At 41.1% G+C, this 19,981-nt stretch overlaps 1 protein-coding gene across 2 annotated transcripts in view; it reads left to right on the forward strand.

Moving 5' to 3' along the window:
- Positions 1–19,981, forward strand: part of grm8a (glutamate receptor, metabotropic 8a) — a 455,282-nt gene that overhangs the window by 352,366 nt on the left and 82,935 nt on the right. For both annotated transcript variants that reach the window (XM_072454896.1, XM_072454897.1), the window contains exon 6: positions 11,739–11,942. In XM_072454896.1, the coding sequence (XP_072310997.1) occupies positions 11,739–11,942 (204 nt within the window). The remainder of the gene's footprint in view (positions 1–11,738; positions 11,943–19,981) is intronic.

Below are 19,981 nucleotides of genomic sequence, written 5' to 3' on the forward strand. Positions count from 1 at the left end.
TATGAGCAGTAAGAGGAGTAGTATGAGCAGTAAGAGGCGTAATATGAGCAGTAAGAGGAGTAGTATGAGCAGTAAGAGGAGTAGTATGAGCAGTAAGAGGCGTAATATGAGCAGTAAGAGGAGTAGTATGAGCAGTAAGAGGTATGAGCAGTAAGAGGAGTAGTATGAGCAGTAAGAGGAGTAGTATGAGCAGTAAGAGGAGTAGTATGAGCGGTAAGAGGAGTAGTATGAGCAGTAAGAGGAGTAGTATGAGCAGTAAGAGGCGTAATATGAGCAGTAAGAGGAGTAGTATGAGCAGTAAGAGGTATGAGCAGTAAGAGGAGTAGTATGAGCAGTAAGAGGAGTAGTATGAGCGGTAAGAGGAGTAGTATGAGCGGTAAGAGGAGTAGTATGAGCAGTAAGAGGAGTAGTATGAGCAGTAAGAGGAGTAGTATGAGCAGTAAGAGGAGTAGTATGAGCAGTAAGAGGAGTAGTATGAGCAGTAAGAGGAGTAGTATGAGCAGTAAGAGGAGTAGTATGAGCAGTAAGAGGAGTAGTATGAAAAGTAAGAGGAGTAGTATGAGCAGTAAGAGGAGTAGTATGAGCAGTAAGAGGAGTAGTATGAGTAGTAGTATGAGTAATATGAGTAGTATGAGGAGTAGTATGAACAGTAAGAGGAGTAGTATGAGTAGTAAGAGGAGTAGTATAAGTAGTATGAGGAGTAGTAGGATTAGTAAGAGTAGTAGAAGTAGTAAGAGGAGTAGTATGAGTAGTAAGAGGAGTAGTATGAGTAGTAAGAGGAGTAATATGAGTAGTATGAGGAGTAGTAGGATTAGTAAGAGGAGTAGTAGAAGTAGTAAGAGGAGTAGTATGAGTAGAGTAGTAGTAGTCTGAGGAGAAGGTAGAGGAGTACAATCAGGAGTAGAAAGAGTATGAGTAGTAACAGTAGGAGAGTTAGATTAGTAATGGTATGAGTATAGTAAGAGTATGAGTAGTAAGAGTACTAGGAGTATTTGAGAATTAAAAGTAGAGAGAGTAGTAAAAGGAAGATGAGTTGAGTAGGAATACTAGGAGTAGGTGGGTTAGTAAGAGTTGTACTAAAGTATGAAGAGTACTAGAGAGAACTAAGAGTTGGAGGTGTAGTGGGAGCACTATGGATAGGAAGAGTATAAGTAGTAGTAGTAGTATGAGTAGTAGTAGGAGTAGTAGTTGTAGTAGTGGTAATAGCAGTAGTTGTAATATTATTATTACTAGTAGGAGTAGAGGTGATAATAGTAGGCGGGGGAGTAGTAGAAGTAGTAGGAGTACTAGGAGGAGTAGTAGGAGTAGCAGGAAGAGTACTATAAATATGAGGAATAATAGTAGTAGTAATGGGAGAGGGTGGAATACTCGAAGTAGGAGTAATGAAGCCTGCGTAAATTCAGCCTGGAAGACCTAACTCCACCCATCTACATCAAGGCCACCTGCTCCCCAGCTCAACCAACGCACCCAGTCCAGCCTGTCCGTCTGTGAGAGTCAGATCTCTCCTTCACCGCAGAACTCCTCCAGGTTTCTACTTTTTCCCATAGAGGTTTTTGTAGTTTTTCCTGGCTGAGAAGGAGGATCTAAGGACAGAAGGAGGGTCTAAGGACAGAAGGAGGGTCTAAGGACAGAAGGAGGATCTAAGGACAGAAGGAGGGTCTAAGGACAGGGGACTCCCAGGACATCGCCCCTCGCACCTGCTGCCGCTTCAGACCGTACTGCGACCCACCACCTCCCCTCCTCCTCCTCGGCATCCCTCTCATCCTAATCATCCTCTACCTTCTCTCCACATCTACCATCACCAGTCTCCAGGCCCTGGGGGGAGACATCTAATACAAATAGATCATGGAGTGCCCATGATCGCAATGTCTTCCGCCGGGGTCTGAGCGCCAAATAACCCACGTAATAAAGATTGCTAAACAGTCCTTTCTGTGTCGTCTGAGTCTCTCCAGGGTGAAATATATGTAGGGGTTGTTGGAGTAGTAGGAGTAATGGTTGTAGTAGGAATACTAGGGGTAGTAGTAGTACGAAGAGTAGAACTACTGTGGGTAGGAGTAGTAGTAGGATTAATAGCACTTGACAAGAGTACTTGGAGCTGTAGTATATATTATTTGCATACTTATATACCATTGGAACAGGGCGTTTGTAGGACTGTTTCTGAGTAAAACGTGCCTACAGTAAGTTGTACCTGCCAACCCCATTTGAACCAGTCCAGTACTTCCTTCCTGGACGTGTACTGTGTTATAGTATGCAGAGATTCTGACACACATCGGCCTGTTCACCTGATGCAATCTCCAGAAACACAGGCCGCACTGTTCTTCCTGTTTGCGCAACTTTAAACAGACAGGGCCGTTTAGGTGTCTCAGGGCGAGATTGCATTTCCTTGCACGATGCTGATTAATGTTGCATCCTGGCTTAAAATTCATCTTATCTCATGACGCAAAGGTTTGCGGTACCTTTGCAGAAAAGGCGGCGAGCAACTATTCTATGTTTCTGTCTGGGGAATTCGCAAAGTGATTGTCTCCCTGGATATGTTATTGCTTTGCCTGCATGTTCCACGGTTGCACTTATTTATACAGCAGTTATTTAATTGCTGGTGTTTTTATTGCTCACAAATACCTATGCGCATTCTTATTGTGAGCGAGGGTCGCCTCTCCACAGATCCAACCTATTCTAAGCTATTGGTTCTCAAACTTTTTTACACCGTGCACTACTAAAGAAGTCTAAACCAGGTCTTAAATTGGATGACGCCATTGCTATAGTCATTCTAAACAAGAACTTAATCAAAAGAGGACTTACTAGTGGTCAAAATGTACTCCAGCCCAGTGTTCTGGGCAAAGCATTAACATCAACATCTACACGGTTATGCACCTTTAGCTATGCACAATATAAATGTCTTACTGAAAATGGTCTATTTAAGCTAACTCTATACCACTGTCTCATAAACTATATCAGGAAGAGTCATTTCATCGAGTCGTGTTATAATTATTTGAATAGCAGCAACAACAACAACAACAACAACAACAACAACTACAATTTATTAGACCATGAATAGAAGTGGGCAGATATGTCGGAATTTAGATGATATTGTGAATATAGTTTTGAAATAATACATCATTTGAATATTATGTATAGCATTTCTAGATAAAATTAAAAAAAGAGCTAATTAAGAATGAATTAAAAAAATTCAAACAAGGGTATCAGGGGTATTTTTTAGCACTTTTGTAATTCATTTGGATAACTTTATCATTTCACATTTTGTCTGATAATCAAAAGTTTCAACACATTTCTGTTGGATTGACATAATATCTTTGGACTGATCATTATCGAGATACTCCACAAAATATATCTAGATATAAATTTTTGTCAAGATCGCCAACCACTAAATCTAACAGAGATCGCTCTTTCTTCCACATACATAGCTGTTATTTCAAGTTTTTAGTTTCTGGGTGGCAATCGTGCAATTCCATCCATCCATCCATCTTCTTCCGCTTTATCCGGGGCCGGGTCGCGGGGGCAGCAGTCTGAGCAGGGACTCCCAGACTTCCCACCCCCCCAGACACTTCCTCCAACTACTCCGGGAGGATCCCGAGGCGTTCCCAGGCCAGTCAAGAGACATAGTCTCTCCAGCGTGTCCTGGGTCTTCCCAGGGGCCTCTTTCCGGTGGGACATGCCCGGAACACCTCCCGAGGGAGGCGCCCAGGAGACATCCGGAACAGATGCCCGAGCCACCTCAGCTGGCTCCTCTCGACGTGTAGGAGCTGCGGCTCTACTCCGAGCTCCCCCCGTGTGGCCGAGCTCCTCACCCTATCTCTAAGGGAGCGCCCAGCCACACGGCGGAGGAAACTCGTTTCGACCGCTTGTATCCGCGATCTTGTTCTTTCGGTCACTACCCAAAGCTCATGACCATAGGTGAGGGTAGGAACGTAGACCGATCGGTAAATCAAGAGCTTTGCCTTTCGGCTCAGCTCCCTCTTCACCACAACGGTCCGATGCAGCGACTGCATCACTGCAGCCGCTGCACCGATCCGCCTGTCGATCTCACGCTCCATCCTTCCCTCACTCGTGAACAAGACCCTGAGATACTTGAACTCCTCCACTTAGGACAAGGACACCCCACCCACCTGAAGAGGGCAAGCCACCTTTTGTGCAATTCCTCCTGCAAATAAAGTTGTCATTTAAATAAAAGCATAGTTTCAGTGCAATTAATAATGAACCGTAACAACGGGACAAATGTTTATCGCTAAATATATGAATGAATCTCTATTTAATGCCATCCTTGTTTTACTTACTATTTTAGAGATGTGTTTATGCTATTAGTGTCTAATTGCGCTTAATTTATGAGCTATTAGCATAATTAGTTTCTTGATTATGGCGGAACATTAGGCTGCTGGGCTAAGGTCTGTTGTTGATCGACCGTGCTAGCGATAAATACGATGTCGTTGACACCGAGGCGTGCTGTTGGTTTGTGCCGCATAAATGATCAAGGTTTGGCACCATTAAAATATCTCGCCATTATTTTTGGTGCAATGCAATGCTGTTTATATTGTATCATTATTCTGCAGCGCTGAACTGCAGTTTGCCCTGATGCACTGGGAGCAATCGGGGAAATTGTGCTCAGTTTGACTCTGCTACAGTAATTGGTGTCATTTTGTAATAATCTTTATGGTGAAAAGAAAACTTTAGGGTCCTGCCAGTGTTAATACTCATGTGAAAAGTTTAAACGTTTCTGCAAATCAAGGGGCCAGCCGAGTATTGAGCGACATTATTTGCTTTAAAGGTGTAATTTTACTTAGCATGTGTCATCTGCTTGTCTCCATGGGGATGTTATTGCTTTAGCTTCAGTGTTTCACAGTACGGCAATTTATATTTATCTAGCATTATGTTTTTTTGTTTGTTCGTTCTTTGCACAAAATACCAGTAATTCTCGTGGCCTCTCGCACAGATCTGACCTGTAAATAGGCCACCTGTTGTCTCCTTGATGACAAATAGCTTTAATCCCATACCCTACAGACATTACAGACAAAACAAACTAGAAAAGTCAAAGTGCAAAAGTGCACCCACTGCAAATGCATCGATATATACTTTCTGAGTAATTCTAATATTTTCGGAAACTTATACTAGTTTGAGTTTATTCATTTAGAAGAAATATTTGTCTTGTTTTTCAGTATGAAGGAGGATGTTTTGGGGACACTGGAGCAAAAAAAGATGCTATTTCATTTCTGTACAGATCATTTCACTTGGGATGGGCAGTATATTGTTTCCAATGTTTCCAGATATCGCCAATATATATATATATATATATATTCTAAGATGGCCCCCTCTCTGTGTGCTCGTTTATTATTCCCAGTTTGTCCTCAAAGTTTGTCCTCAAGAGACGATTTAACAGAAATGTAAAGTTAATGTGTGAACTTTACTACATAACATACATTTATAGGCCTTATTATGGATGAATCTTGGCAAATATAATATTATAACAACAGTAAAACTAATCAGATTGTGGCATAAGCTAAAAAAACTGAGCTAAAAAATCAATATCAGACCATCTCTCCACCTTTTACCTCGTCCCAAATCCCTGCGAAGTTAAGAAAACCGTATTGACCCGTGCGGCGTGAAGTTCAGCCTTCAGCACGTTTAAGTGGTGCCCGTCCATTAGCTCCCCGCGCACAGTCGCAGCCCTCGCAACGGACGTCAGGCGCACGGGAGGAGGTAGTGACTCTGTGCTTTGATTCCCTCTCAAATCCATCAATGCGCTTAATCAGTCTGCAAGTTCAATGAGCTGTGCACATTACAACGACGGTTCAGGAAGCGTTCCGCATGATTGCATCTTGTATTAACTTGCTTCTTCTTTGATCCAAAAAAAAATCAATCAGAATCAGAAAAGTGTTATTGCCATTGCTAATGAACAGAATTTGCAAACATAGGAACTTGCTTTGGTGATTCGGTGCGACATAAAACAATGAACAATGATAAAAAACAACGTTTATAAAATCAAAAAGAAAAATTATTTAAATCTGCTACAGGATAGAAAATAAAAAGAGGCTTACTGTGTGCACAAAATTCACCCAAAAATCAATTGCCGCAATATTGTCCATCGTCTTCGTCGTTTTATTTCTACACTTCACCGTCTCATTTGTTGCATTAGTTTTGCATTCATTTTGGCACTAAAACTAAAGATTTACCGTCCCATTTTGGAGGATAAGCCCAGTACTGCGTCCCAGTTGTCCTCAGTCTTCAGATTGTCCAAGTTCCATCTTGTAAATTCACACTCGTACAACCTTAAATGACACGATTCCTACCCGGGAACCCTGGCAACGCTTCAGAACCCCGAGTTTATCCGTGTCAGACAATCCAGCGTTTGGATGAAGTGTAATATCCAACAGTAACATTTTTCATCATATTGTTATCTACTTTTTAGTTGCTCTTTTCTGACCAGTCGCTTTTTGCACGGTCTTTGAGCCTCTACTGTTATGAATGCAATGTTATGCTAATGTTGTGAACAATTAAAGTGAAAAAACACTCTCAAACATTTTTTATAGCATACAAATGTAATAAAACTGTCCGGGTTAACACATTCATTCTATCGGAGCAACAGTTTGGTTGATTTATTTTTGGTTTTATGCTTGTTTTACGTATTTGCAGTGCATATGTAATGTAATGTACTGCTATATATATATAATATATTTATTTCCTTTAGCCGTGACGACACAAACACTCCCCCTGAGTTCCGACCTCCGAGGACAACTGGAACACAGGACCATTTCCCTTGGTTTAAATAAAATGGATAAAAGGACTCTTTACAAAGCATTGCAGTGTGCTCAAGTGAAAGCGTACCGAATTATATAAAGCTATACTTGTTTTACAAAACAACTATATCAGACAATTAGAAGTAAATAATGCAATCGCGGCAGAAAATTCAGGAAAAAGTCCCAACGTATAAAATTACGAGTTTGCGTGCGCTTTATTTAGACTGCATTATTAGCCATAACTGATGTGAGTCGGAATGCATCAAGGTAGTTTTATTTTTGCCCCGTTGTCTCTCATGAGCCTATTGTGCTAATGAGGTGCTCTCCATAAATGGGGCTTGCGAGGTTATTTGCATGTTCGTGTATCTCCACTCACACAGGCATGAAGGCCAAATGCAAATCTGAATTCATGTTTCAATGCCAGCTCATAATCTTAAACTTTAGTCTGCCGCAGTCATTAATTACACAGAGCCAATTAAAAGAATATGTGCATGTAGGTCACACTGTGTTCAAGAGAAGTGCATCAGGACTGAGCTCCATACTGTGCTGAGTTCAAATGTAAGGTCTTGAATAAATACTTCTTATTCAGGCTGAGCAAAATAATAGGTCTGTTTGCTGTAACCCGAGCCAACATTTTTCAAGTGGGTCGATCGGTAGATAAATTCTTATTTTTTTTACTTTGCAGGCAAACAAAAAAAATCTAAATTTTGCAATTTTTTGACTCGGAGTGACCACCAGGGGTCAGGCTTCAACAGTCAATGACAGAAAACCTCTCGATCAACCCGATCAGGAAACTAAATCTCCCAATTTTAAGATATTTCCATGGACCTTTTGTACGCCGCTATCCTTTATTTTGGTAGCAAAGGTGAGCGGGGGGAACATGCGGGGGACACGGGCGCCGCCATGTTGTGATGACCCTGCTGGGCGTGTTTCAATCCCAGAATGCAATACGCAAGTCAAATTTAAATGAAGCTACACCATGATGCAGGACCTAAGTATATAATTTGTACAGACAAAACGCCGAAAAATAACCCGATAACATAGCAAAGTTTAGCTTACAACTTAGCTCCGAATAGCTGCGTTTAGCTCCGGGCTGCGGGGGTAACAGCCGGTTTAGTCCACCATAAAACACACACAAAGCACGACCCACACAACCCACGGGCCAACCCACGCCGAAAATAACCCGATAACATGGTGATAACAGCAAGTAGTCACATTAAGCCCGTATTGCAGAGTGCACTGAAGCAACATGTTAGCTTAGCATTAGCTCCACCGGAGCAGACAAGTAAGATTCTAAAGTGATCACGAGACCGTCTTAAAACACAGCGTTAAAGCAATAATTTAGTAGTAAAGTAAAAGTGTACCTGAGTAAACAGTTCCGTTGCAATGTAGTCCAGGAAATGTAAGCTCTGAAGACTGTGCTCTGCAGACGGTCTGGAGTAATGAGAGGAAAACACAGAGCACGCAGAGCACGCAGCTGCCATGCGGATCACAGTTGATTGGTGGAAAATGTAAACAATACGTTGGCTAGAAAAAGGTGACGCCCCCCAGGAGAGCAGGAAAAAGACCCGAAAACTCCACATTTTTAACAGCTTAATGTATACGTTTAAGACAACCAATAGTGTTATCTGAAGCACACAGGGGCTTATTCATAACTTCAACTAGCACATTCTGCAAAAAAACGAAAATCACACATTTGAAAAAAAAAATCTTTTTTGGGGTTTATCTCAGTTTCACCGAGGCCGACATGGTCCGGCATTAGGGCTGCGGCGCCACATATGAGCGGTGGCCAGCTCAGTGGCGCTGACAGAGTCAAATCAACAAAGACAATAAAGGTTCCCTCCTGCTTGGTCTGTTCAATACAGAAGCATATGGAGGACCGAAAATGAAAACGCACATGCGTTGCACAATGCGTTATTTGCGCTTTGGGGTGAAAGATAGGATTATCAGCGTTATATAACATTTCTACAGGGCGCTTTAGGAAAGACCGATCGGTGAGTCGACGAAATATTTGAAAAATCAAAGAATTTGGCATTTTTTTTAACAAAACTTTCAGGGACGGCGGCATTTCCCTTATAGCCCGTTATAGCCTCATGGCTAACCCTAACCCTAACCTTAAGCCTAACCCTAACCCTAACCCTAACCTTAACCTTAACCCTAACCTTAACCCTAACCCTAACCTTAACCTTAACCTTAACCTTAACCCTAACCCTAACCCTAACCTTAACCTTAACCTTAACCTTAACCTTAACCTTAACCTTAACCTTAACCCTAACCCTAACCCTAACCTTAACCCGGCGCGGTCTAAAACGGCGCTAAAATACGGTCAAATAGCGGAGAAGTTCCAGGAGCCGCGGCGCGCGGCCGGCACAAAAATAACATGGCAGTTTCAGCCGCGCGCCGTGGCTCTGCAGACACTTCCTATTTATTCAGTCGGCTAGTTTTATACCGGGTCGGTCAGATTACGGCAAACAGACCTATTGTTTTGCTCAGCCTCAGCGGTGATAATTTAGACATCTGGACTGAATACAGTGACTTCACTCACTTAACAGAAGTTACAAACAATGCGCTGAAGGATTACCGTAATTTCCCGACTACAAGTTGCACCGGAGTATAAGTCGCTCCAGCCCAAAAATGCATAATAGAGAAGAAAAAAACATATAAGTTGCACTGGAGTATGAAATGCGGTTGCAAGTGTGAAAATAACAAATAATATCACATATAAGTCTCTCCGGAGAATAAGTATATAAGTATAAATATAAGTATAAGTCACACCCCGGCCAAAACTATGAAAAAAGGTGCAATTTATACGGGTATGCCCAAAATTTCATATCACGATTTTTCTCAGAGCCTTGATCACAGTTTATGATGATTCTTGTACACTAAAGCAGTACATTACCCAAGGCCTTCTGCACACTAGAGGATTTTTTTGGTTTTTCCTCTCCACGGGTTCGGGGAGGCATTGCCAGAGCAGCGATTCTAGTAAGTGATTATTTGTCGTGGCACTCCTCATGTCTGTGGGGTCAATGCGATTCGGTTAAGGCTGTTTGCTGGGTCTCAGCTTGCGAACCCCAAACTGTGGTCATGTTCCAACAACTTCAATCAGTGCTGCCAGACCGTGAGACGGAGTTGGTGCAAATTTATACACTATCCATCAGCGCCACAGTTACTGCTCCAGTGAATATAGCGCTCTCCTGTGGCCGTTATAAGCAGGTCTAATCCATACCATTTTTCTTTTTTTGGCTTTAAATAAGAGCGTATGGAAAGCAGCTTGTGCTTGCCCCATATCCTCCTCCATATTATATATAAACTTTGTGTATGATCCTATTTGTACATGACAGTAAAAAATGACAGTTGACAATAAAATGTACACAACTGTACATCTTTGATTCCCAACATTCCTTTTTTGCCTCGAGTTCCCTCGTTGTCTCACACTCTGAGCACCCCTTATGTGTACCTCTCTTTCTCTAGTCATTATACATACGTGAACTAGTATATTGCCTGAAACAACTATTATAATTTCTTGTTCTAATTATAGTCGTGCCAAAATGATCATACAGAAACATCATAGAGGATTTCAAATGTACTACAAAGAACAAAAACAATTCAGTTACACCTTTCTATTGAATATGTAATCATTCAAAGTACCCCTCAAGTGCCTGCCTGGCCCCTGGGGTGCCCTTACCCCTGGTTGGGAAACACTGCTGTATATCAATATTGTCTTTATGTTGAGTTAACAGACACTATCCACAGAGTCTGCCATCACTCAGACAGACGTGGGGCAAAATAAGGATAAAGTTTTGTGGATAAGTGAACACTTTCTGTTCCATGTACAAGGAAACGCCGTTATCAGAGTTGAGAGGATGTAAAGGGGGAACATGTTGTTCTTAGTCTCTGAGAAGGTGAGAATGGACTCGCAGGGATTTTTCTGTCGTCGTCAGAGTGAGTGCTGCGCTACTTCCACCATGTTTCTCTTTTTTGTGTATTTTATAGTTTTATTTCCCAATTTACCCAGTTTTTATTATGATGTTAACCACTATGACTAGGCAATGTTACCTGTGATTAAGTAGCTCACTCTTTCTCGACGGAGTATAACAGTGTAATATATCAGAATGATGAAAGACAATAATAATCAAATCATTTTGGAAACGTTGTCTGAATATACTCACATTTTAATGATACAATTTCACATATTCAGAGGTTTGCATGCTGACATATTTTTATTGCCACAAAAGACGTCGTTTTTGGTTGTTTTCATGTAAGATAACGACTTCTAAAGTGTTTAGAAGGTCCGGTGGGAATTCTGTGGTAGAATTTGCTGTTTAACTGTCGGATTGCAGATTTGTTGACACGGTTTATGGTTCATATTGCTCTATTGTACCAATCCAAATGATTTTATGTGTTTTTTTGTTTGTTTGTTTTTCAAAATAGCCTCAGAAAGTGATGACATTCTCCAACTCTAAAGACGTGATCCAAAAGATTAAAATAACACGTTGGTGGCGCACATCCAAAACGAATGATGACATGGTTCAATATTTGTGGATTTATGCATTTGTCTTTTACTTTTCACCTTTTAATATTCTAGACCGTTGACTGTCCATAGAGAACTAAACTAAACATGTGGAATCTGCGTTTCAGTTTTATGCAGCTAAAATCTGAAGATGTGAGACAAACTTTCACTCTGACAATGTTCAAATCTAAGCTAAAAACTGTTTTGTTTAGCTGTGCATTTGACTAAAAGGATTTTCATTGCACTCTTCTCTTTTATGTCTTCAACTGTTTTGTGATTTCTGTCATTTCTTTGTGATTTTAATGCATTTTCCCTGCTGTGTGAAGCACTTTGAATTGCCTTGTGTATGAAATGTGCTCTACAAATAAACTTGCCCCGCCTTTCCACAACCTATACTATCTTACACCTGTGTATTTACTCAGGTTGCTCGTGATCATTTGGTGGTAAAGTGAACGATCTTTTCTTTCATTCTAATCCCGCAGGTCTGGAGAAGGTGGGCCGCGATTCCAGTTACGAGCAGGAGGGGAAGGTGCAGTTTGTGATGGACGCCGTGTACGCCATGGCCCACGCACTGCACCGGATGCACCGCGAGCTCTGTTACGGTTACCCTGGCCTGTGTCCACGCATGGCCAGCAGCATTGAGGGCAAAGAGCTGCTCAACCACATCCGGGCAGTCCGATTTAACGGTGAGTGTTAATTTGTTTCGATCATGTAGTGTGTTTGTTTTGGTGTTCTTCCTTTGGGGATTTTGAAGGGACCGCAAACTCTAGCTGGTAAGCAGGTTCAGACCCAGCGTTCACTATTGCATACTGCCATTGTGTCCTTGAGCTTATACGCTTATGTGCATTCAAAACTACTTCAGCACTACAGCCACGTTTCTAGCACACTCTTATTTCACAGGGGACACAGGGACTCGTGATTTCTTCCCTTCACAGAAACTGCAGCTGTAATCTAAAAAAAACTGCAGACTTTATTCCAGTCGTGATTCTGAGTCAAAAGATCCAGAAATGACAAAGTTACAGAGTTTTAAAAGCTCAGATAAAGTTAAATGTTTTATCAGGCATTTCTTGACTCATTTTCCTCCTTAATGATCAGTTTGGGCATGTTTATTCCAAATCTGACAGGGGGAGACTGTCGCTGCTGCTGTTACAGTAGGAGGCCCGAGTCACACCAGAGGTTCAGAGAGACACTTTAGTCTGATAAATCATATAAATAAAACAAGAAATTCACAGACTGGAAAAGTGTGAAGGCTAATTTTACTCTAATAAAGAATAATCATATAATAGCTTATAGCCTACTATATCTAAACAGTGCTAAATAAATAATCAATATTTTTTCCAACAAGAAAGGTATTATGTTTCTAACTAATCCTTTGACTGCCCTGCTTTGAAAAAATGTTGTTATAAAAAATGGTACTATTCATCACACGGGACAAACACAGGAGTGGAGTTGAAATATTGACTTCAAACCTATTCGCTTCTGAACAAAGTTTTGAATGTAAAGACAAAGATAGCAGAAATGTACTTAGCTATTAATGACAATGTTTTTACTCTGTTAATGTGTATGCTCCACCAGGGAGTGATATTACCTTCTATACCAGGGCTGATAGAACATAAGAATGCTTGCAATGCAGATGATGTTCTATTATGTTTGACTGAACCAGTCCAATGGTCCAATGTCTGGAAACAAATTCAATTTAGAAAAAACTGATATCATCTCATTCTTGTGACCCCCTTTGACCTTTACAAAGACCTATCCATTTAAATGGAACCTCTTTGATATATGTATGTGTAGTCCTCCAAAAAGATCTATCAACTGTTTTGAGAGAAAACCCCTCTTTTTACTACTATAAAACAAATCTTTACAAATGGACTCTTATCCCATACTTAAGTCTAAGTCAAAGATTTGAAACTATACAACAATTTTGCCCAGATTCCAGACTCTTCCAATTTCCATCCCATAAACCGGAGTGGAATAAATAAATCTCAAGATTTGTATAGCAAGGCAAAAAACCTAGCATCCGGTTCAAAACTGTACAATTATCAAAAGAAAAAGGAGGTTGGGTTTACCCTTGTCTGGAAAAAATACTTTATTTCATCCCAAATCAGTACTCATGTGACCCTGAATATGAAGCTCAATGGAAAAATATTGAGAGTAATATTGTGCCAGGGGTTCCTGTACAGGCCTTACTGGAAGATGATAAACGGTTGAATTATTTGGAGGAAGCGGAGATCCTGGGTAAAATGTTTGCTCATGACCTGGAAAGAACAAACACAAATGTCCTGCAGTGTTTGTGTCAGAGACAGTTAATAAAGGTGTTTGCATAATGATAAGACAAGACAAGATAAGATATTCAATATATCAAATATTGCAAATGAATATAACAGTATTGCACATGACAGTATTGCACATGATTATGAAGATGAATGATACCTGTTCTAACAGTGATTGTTATAAAGTCTGACAGCAGCAGAAGGAAAGACCTGTGAAACGTCTCCTTCACACAGCGAGGGTGGATCAGTCTCTCACTGAAGCTGCTCTCCAGAGCGGAGAGAGTGTCCTGCAGGGGGCGACACTCATGGTCCAGCATAGATGTGAATCTAGCCAGGACCCTTCTGTCCCCCACCTCCTGCACCGAGTCCAGAGCACAGCCCAGGACGGAGCTGGACTTCTTGATGACTCTGTCCAGCCTCTTCCTCTCCCTCTCTGTGATGCTGCTGCTCCAGCAGGCCACACCATATAGGAGGGCTGATGCCACCACAGAGTCGTAGAAGGTCTCCAGGAGTGGCCCTGTCACTCCAAAAGACCTGAGTCTCCTCAGGAGGTAGAGCCGACTCTGGCTCTTCCTGTACAGTGCGTCTGTGTTATGAGTCCAGTCCAGTTTTTAGTTCAGATGAACACTCTCTATGAGTCACTCTCTCATGTCCCTTCCCTGGATGTTCACTGGTGAGGGGGCGGGCAGCAGAGTGGCCTCTGCGGAAGTCCACCATCTCCTCGGTCTACATGTACACATGTACACACGAAAATTAAAAGGTCACGTCTACTTATAATTTAACTATATACAATACATTTTATGCTGTAGTGTCTTCACAGTGTGACAAGAAAAAATATGATTAAAATGACACATTACACAAAAAAACAGAAATAGTTTATCTGTAAAGTATGCTCCAGGACAAGCTGTGGGGTTCAGGGTTCAAGCTACAGGTCAAAGTAAATCACTCATATATTTTTACTTTTGCAAAATACATTTTTTCTAAAATTCAAAATCAGTTTGAAGTCCTAAGTTTACATTTCAGAAATGTCCATGTCTTGTCGTGGACATTTCTGAAATGTCAAATTCATTACCTCATCAAAGACCTTAGACACAGCTTGATGAACTAAATTGGCCTCCTCTAACACAATATTACACCTCGCTTTTTGGCCAATACATCTAATCCGTATCACTCAAACAAACCATACAATTTAGCACAAAACCCTATTAGGCACCTTTCCTCCTCCTTTATTTATCATGTGCATATTACAGATGGTGATTTGCATGGGGCTAATATCACCACAGACCTTTCATACTCGATAGTTAATTTACCATTTCTTTCTGCGACATCGGCGGCTTCTGACAATTTTAAGTGCCTCAAAAACATTTGCTCATTTCCTCCTAAATACTATCAGACACTTCATTAAAATATTCTCACATTAATCCGAGTCTCTGTGGACGTTCTATCTGCCGCTCCTCCGCGTTCTTTTAATTTCCTGTCTGTCTCTGTCAGGTGTGGAGCTGAATACTCATATGCATGGCTGGCTATGGCCTCGCAAAAACGAAAAAATGAGAGAGAAGTCGTAAGTTGTAAGAGTCAGACTAGTTTTTTTTTTTTTTTTTTCTGCAGTTTTGGAATGTAATATTGGTAAAAATATGAATGTTATGCAAAAGGTCTAGCGATTCAGTCTCTCTCCATGTAAAGTATTATTAGATCATGAAAACCAATAGAGGTGGTCCGTAAACTCTCTGACCTTGGTAGCAGCGAGTGTATTAGCAGTAATACATGGAATAAATTGATTGAAATAGCAGTAGTGGGGTGGTGGTGGTGGTGGGGATGTCTGGCTGTGGTCGTATCCGTGGAAATAATCCGTCTTTATTACGAGTTTACTTGGGGAGACCCGATATTTTCAATTGGGAGCAGACATATGAAGAGACTGCACACTTATTTTGTGAATATATCTAAGAAAAACAAGAAGAAAAACACCACCGACGATCAGGCTAGCAGTGCTACACCTAAGCTAGCCAACTCTACTCTGGTGCTAGGAGACTCGGAGCGGGATAGATCCGGTGAATATGGCGACTTTATGTGAGATTACTGACACAATTACAGTGGAGGCAAAGTGGCAGAATTGACAAACCAGGTGCATGATGTGACAGACAAACTGGACGACCTGGAGAACCAAGAACGCAGATGTAATTTGCGCATTGTCAGTATTAAAGAGGACACTGAAGATAAAGATGTGGTCAAGTATATGGAGACCTGGCCCCCAAAGATAGATCATGCACATCGCTCCCTGGCCCTTAAAGAGCCTTGCTGTACTGGTGTGATCCAGAATATGAAGCTCAATGGAAAAATATTAAGATTAATATTGTGCCGTGGGCCTTACTGGCTGATGACAAACGGTTGAGTCATTTGGAGGGCGTTGAGAATCCCTGGGTAAAATCTGTACTTACAACATGGAAGGAGCTAATCAAAGCATTCAAACTAAACAAAGATGTTGAAATCTTAAACTGGTTGGCTTATGGCCAAGGTTTTGTACCAAATTGAACTGACCTGATATTCAAGGTCTGGATTATAAAGGGTTTACACACATGAAATCACATGAAAAGCTTTGAAATGTTGAAAGAATCGCTTGGCTTGGAGAAACAGGGCTTTTTTAGGTATTTACAAATAAGGAGTTATTATAACCAAGATATTAAACACTTACTTCAGCTCCTCCGGGGGATCCGGAGGTGTTCCCAGGCCAGAAGTGTCCTGGGTCTTCCCCGGGGCCTCTTCCCGGTGGGACATCCCCAGAACACCTCTCCAGGGAGGTGTCCAGGAGGCATCCTGAACAGATGCCCAAGCCACCTCAGCTCTGGCTCCTCTCGACGTGGAGGAGCAGCGGTTCTACTCCGAGCTCCCCCGTGTGACTGAGCTCCTCACCCTTCCGCTAAGGGAGCGCCCAGCCACACTGCAGAGGAAACTCATTTCGACCGCTTGCATCTGCAATCTTGTCCTTTCGGTCATTACCCAAAGCTCATGACCATAGGTCCCTCAGACTGAAATGTTTGTCAAAGCTTATAAAATCATAACCATCAAGGGGAATCATATATATATAATATACTGTATCAATGCATTACTAATTTGGACAACTACTCTACTAAATATATTTCAAACAATTAAAAAAAATAAGGTAATCTTTTTTTGACAGATGAAGAGTGGAAGTGTGTACATCACAGTGGAGGACCACACAATCACATGTCTGGAGGGAGTTTTGCTGTAAAAACGGGAATAAAAGCAGGAATATGTTTTTATTTCTGTTCCTAACTGACCTGACCATAAGTGATTTGAAAGTGAAGTGACTGTGTCGGCCTCTTTAACATGAACAGGAGCTGATTCCATAACACAGGAGCTTGGTAGTTAAACTCTACCTCCTACTGTGCTTTTAGAGACCAGAAGTCCAGTATTTTGAGAGCGAAGGGCTCTTTTTGGATGAAATGTTACTATTTTATGTAGGATGGAGGCATTTCATGTATGGCTTTTCAAGTCAGGAGGAGAATTTTAAATATGATTCTAAACACAACAGAGAACAGGCCGCGAAATAGACGGGGGCCCGGGGCCCGTAAGCAGTAAAATCTCCGGCGGGCCCGCGGTTTGAATTAGGAGGGGGCCTGCCGTGCCCCTGTATCTAAATTCCTCGGAAAAAAAAAAAGATTTAACTAGTAAATGCCCCCATATTCAGGGCATTTTCATCGCTTAAGCGAGCGGTGTCCGTGATCTAATTCTCGACGAAAGCGGGCATTTGATTGGCCGCTCCGTTCGTGTCCGGTCCGGGAGTAAAGTTGTTTACAACAAAAACTGTATGTCAATGTGAAAGTACCTTGAAGGGGGAAAACCCCCACCACCCAAAAGACAAAAAGTTACAGAAGAACAGAAGAAAAAAAAAAAAATTATCATGAGAAGACTGAAAGGGACAGACAATATGGAGTGGTGGGACACACCTGTCCCCTGCATCAGTACGACAAGGAGCAGGATTGTTGTACTGCACCGTGTGTTTGGCTACAGTAAGGGATACAACAAGCCACAGGTATTTATTTGACAAGCTTTGGTATTTAACAGAACTCTTACAAGCTACTATTTTAACAATATTGATACTTGATTTGTTCCCTGACAAGAAGATTATGATTCAGAATATTTATTATAAAACATAAGATCTCCTTGCTGTGTCTGTACTCAGGTTATTTTGTAGACTGTGATTTTATTTATTCCTGCTGCAGAACATATAAGATCTCCTTGTGTCAAATGCTGTATACAGTATTTATTTTGTATCCAAGAAACATTATTATATTAAATTAAACAGTATTGAAAGATCATGATCTCTGGTTTATAAGAATTCAGTATTTGTGCTCTTCATATCAAATAAAAGATAAAAGTACTTTAAATTGTTTTACATGCTAATAACCAGGTTTAAAACAACAAATTTATCTTGTTCTTATTACGCCGTGATGCCGCCGCGCGCTTGTGGGCCCCTGAAATTGCTGGGGGCCCCCTAACTTTTATAGGTAGGGGGCCCCCCTGGCCCCTAACTTTGAAAATCTATTTCTCAGCCTGGAGAACAAGTGAAGGGACTCGAGCACCGGTGTAATGTGCTCTCTAGTTCCTAGTTAGTAATCTTGCTGCGTTTTGAACCAGTTGAAAGTTTTTTATGGAGCTTTTAGCACACACTGCGAGCAGGGACTTACATTAGTCTTATCTGGATGTTAAAAATGCATGGATACAATTTTCAGAATCGCTTTGAGGCTTTTTTTTAAGATTCTTTCTGATTTACGCCGATGAAAGTAGGCTTTACAGGCTAGATTTACATGCACTTTAGTCCGTAATAGCTGTCATAGTAGTAGTAGTAGTAGTAGTAGTAGTAGTAGTAGTAGTAGTAGTAGTAGTAGAAGTAGTAGTAAATATTGTGTTGTTTAGTTGTAACAAGATATTTTTGCCAAAAAGCTCTATAAACTCTATAAAATATGTGTAGGAGGGCCCCGTATGGCTGACATACAGATTGACTATACCATAAAAACTGAAGGGCCAGAGAACAAAGATCAAACATCTGAATATTACTTTGAATGAGAATGGGTTTTATGCGTTGTGAAAATGATTGCCAGTAAGCGTAGGTATTTGCTGTTCGCTATCTTTGTCTGTCATTGTGTGAAGAAGATGGTGATTGCTCTTCCTCAGTGCGGCCGAGGCAGATTTGTGCTCAGGTATATCTCTGTCATGATGAGCCTGGAGGGGACAGAAAGCACTCCCTGACTACAAGGTCAGACACATCTCACCCAAGTCCAATATGAGGTGAAATTTGTCTCATAATAATTAACAATTTATTCAAAATGCCAGATTTTTTCATTATTTCTGACTTGCATTTATGGATTTGCCCTGGTCAAATTTGATTTGCATTAATATATTTGTGAATACAATGTAGTTTTGGTTTGTGAATCTGTGTTTTTGCCTTCATGAATTTTTGGATCACCTACATTTTTACAACGATCACCTTTGTGAATGGGGATATTTTTTAGACATTTTGAATAATTCTGTGAAAGATTGTGCACAGGTTTGGATTTTCGCAAAATTAGTTTAAAAATTACTTGAAATAATTCACATTTTATTTTCAAATCTGTAGTTTTGCATGCAAGAGTTTGAATTTGTTTGAACATCTTTTAAATTGCCTAATATAAAATCTGTCTTTGGTATTTGGGCTTCTCTTCAGATAGATTACTCCAGCAGCTTTGAGAGTCTGTGTTACTGAGCCCAATAACATCACAAGCCCAATCTCAGTCAGCTGTTCGCCTTTGTTCCTCTCTCCCACAAGCCGGGCTGATTCTTGATAAGATCGAGCAAACTGTACGATCGAGACAGACAGAGACACTGAGCGGGCACCGAGCGAAGTCAAACGACCAAGACAGAGCGGCAGCGGGAAGCCGTGTGCTTCGTAGAGGGGAATGGTGCACTAGCCGGGCACATGGGCACAACAAGCCAGAAGAGGCAGTGTGCTCCGAGGTGGGCAGTCAGTGCCCTCGGATGCTACCAAAATACTCTTTATAGGCCATTTTTACTTTAGTGCAAGGGTGGGCAATTATTTTCCTCCGAGGGCTATATTCTAATCCAGGCAAGTAGTGGAGGGCCGGCCTGCAATCATTGATGTAAAAAAAAAAAATATCCAAAAAATTAAATATAAAATAAAATATCACTTTTCTGTCAAATATAGGCTATTGAATCTATTATTTAATTAATTGCATGTAATATCTATTAAGGATACAAGTGCAGACAGATGCCTAAGGGTAAAAAAGATTTAAAAATAATAAAATATATATTACTTGGCATCTTTGGTGGGCCGGATTATAAAGACAAACGGGCCGTATGTGGTCCGCAGGCCGTAGTTTTCCCACCCCTGCTTTAGTGTATAGACTGGAGTGTCAAGGGACGTGTATTTCCCCAGT

Source organism: Eucyclogobius newberryi, unplaced genomic scaffold (assembly GCF_026437365.1).
Source record: "Eucyclogobius newberryi isolate DKJ021-1_F unplaced genomic scaffold, fEucNew1.0.hap1 SCAF_2, whole genome shotgun sequence".
Lineage (NCBI taxonomy): Eukaryota > Metazoa > Chordata > Actinopteri > Gobiiformes > Gobiidae > Eucyclogobius > Eucyclogobius newberryi.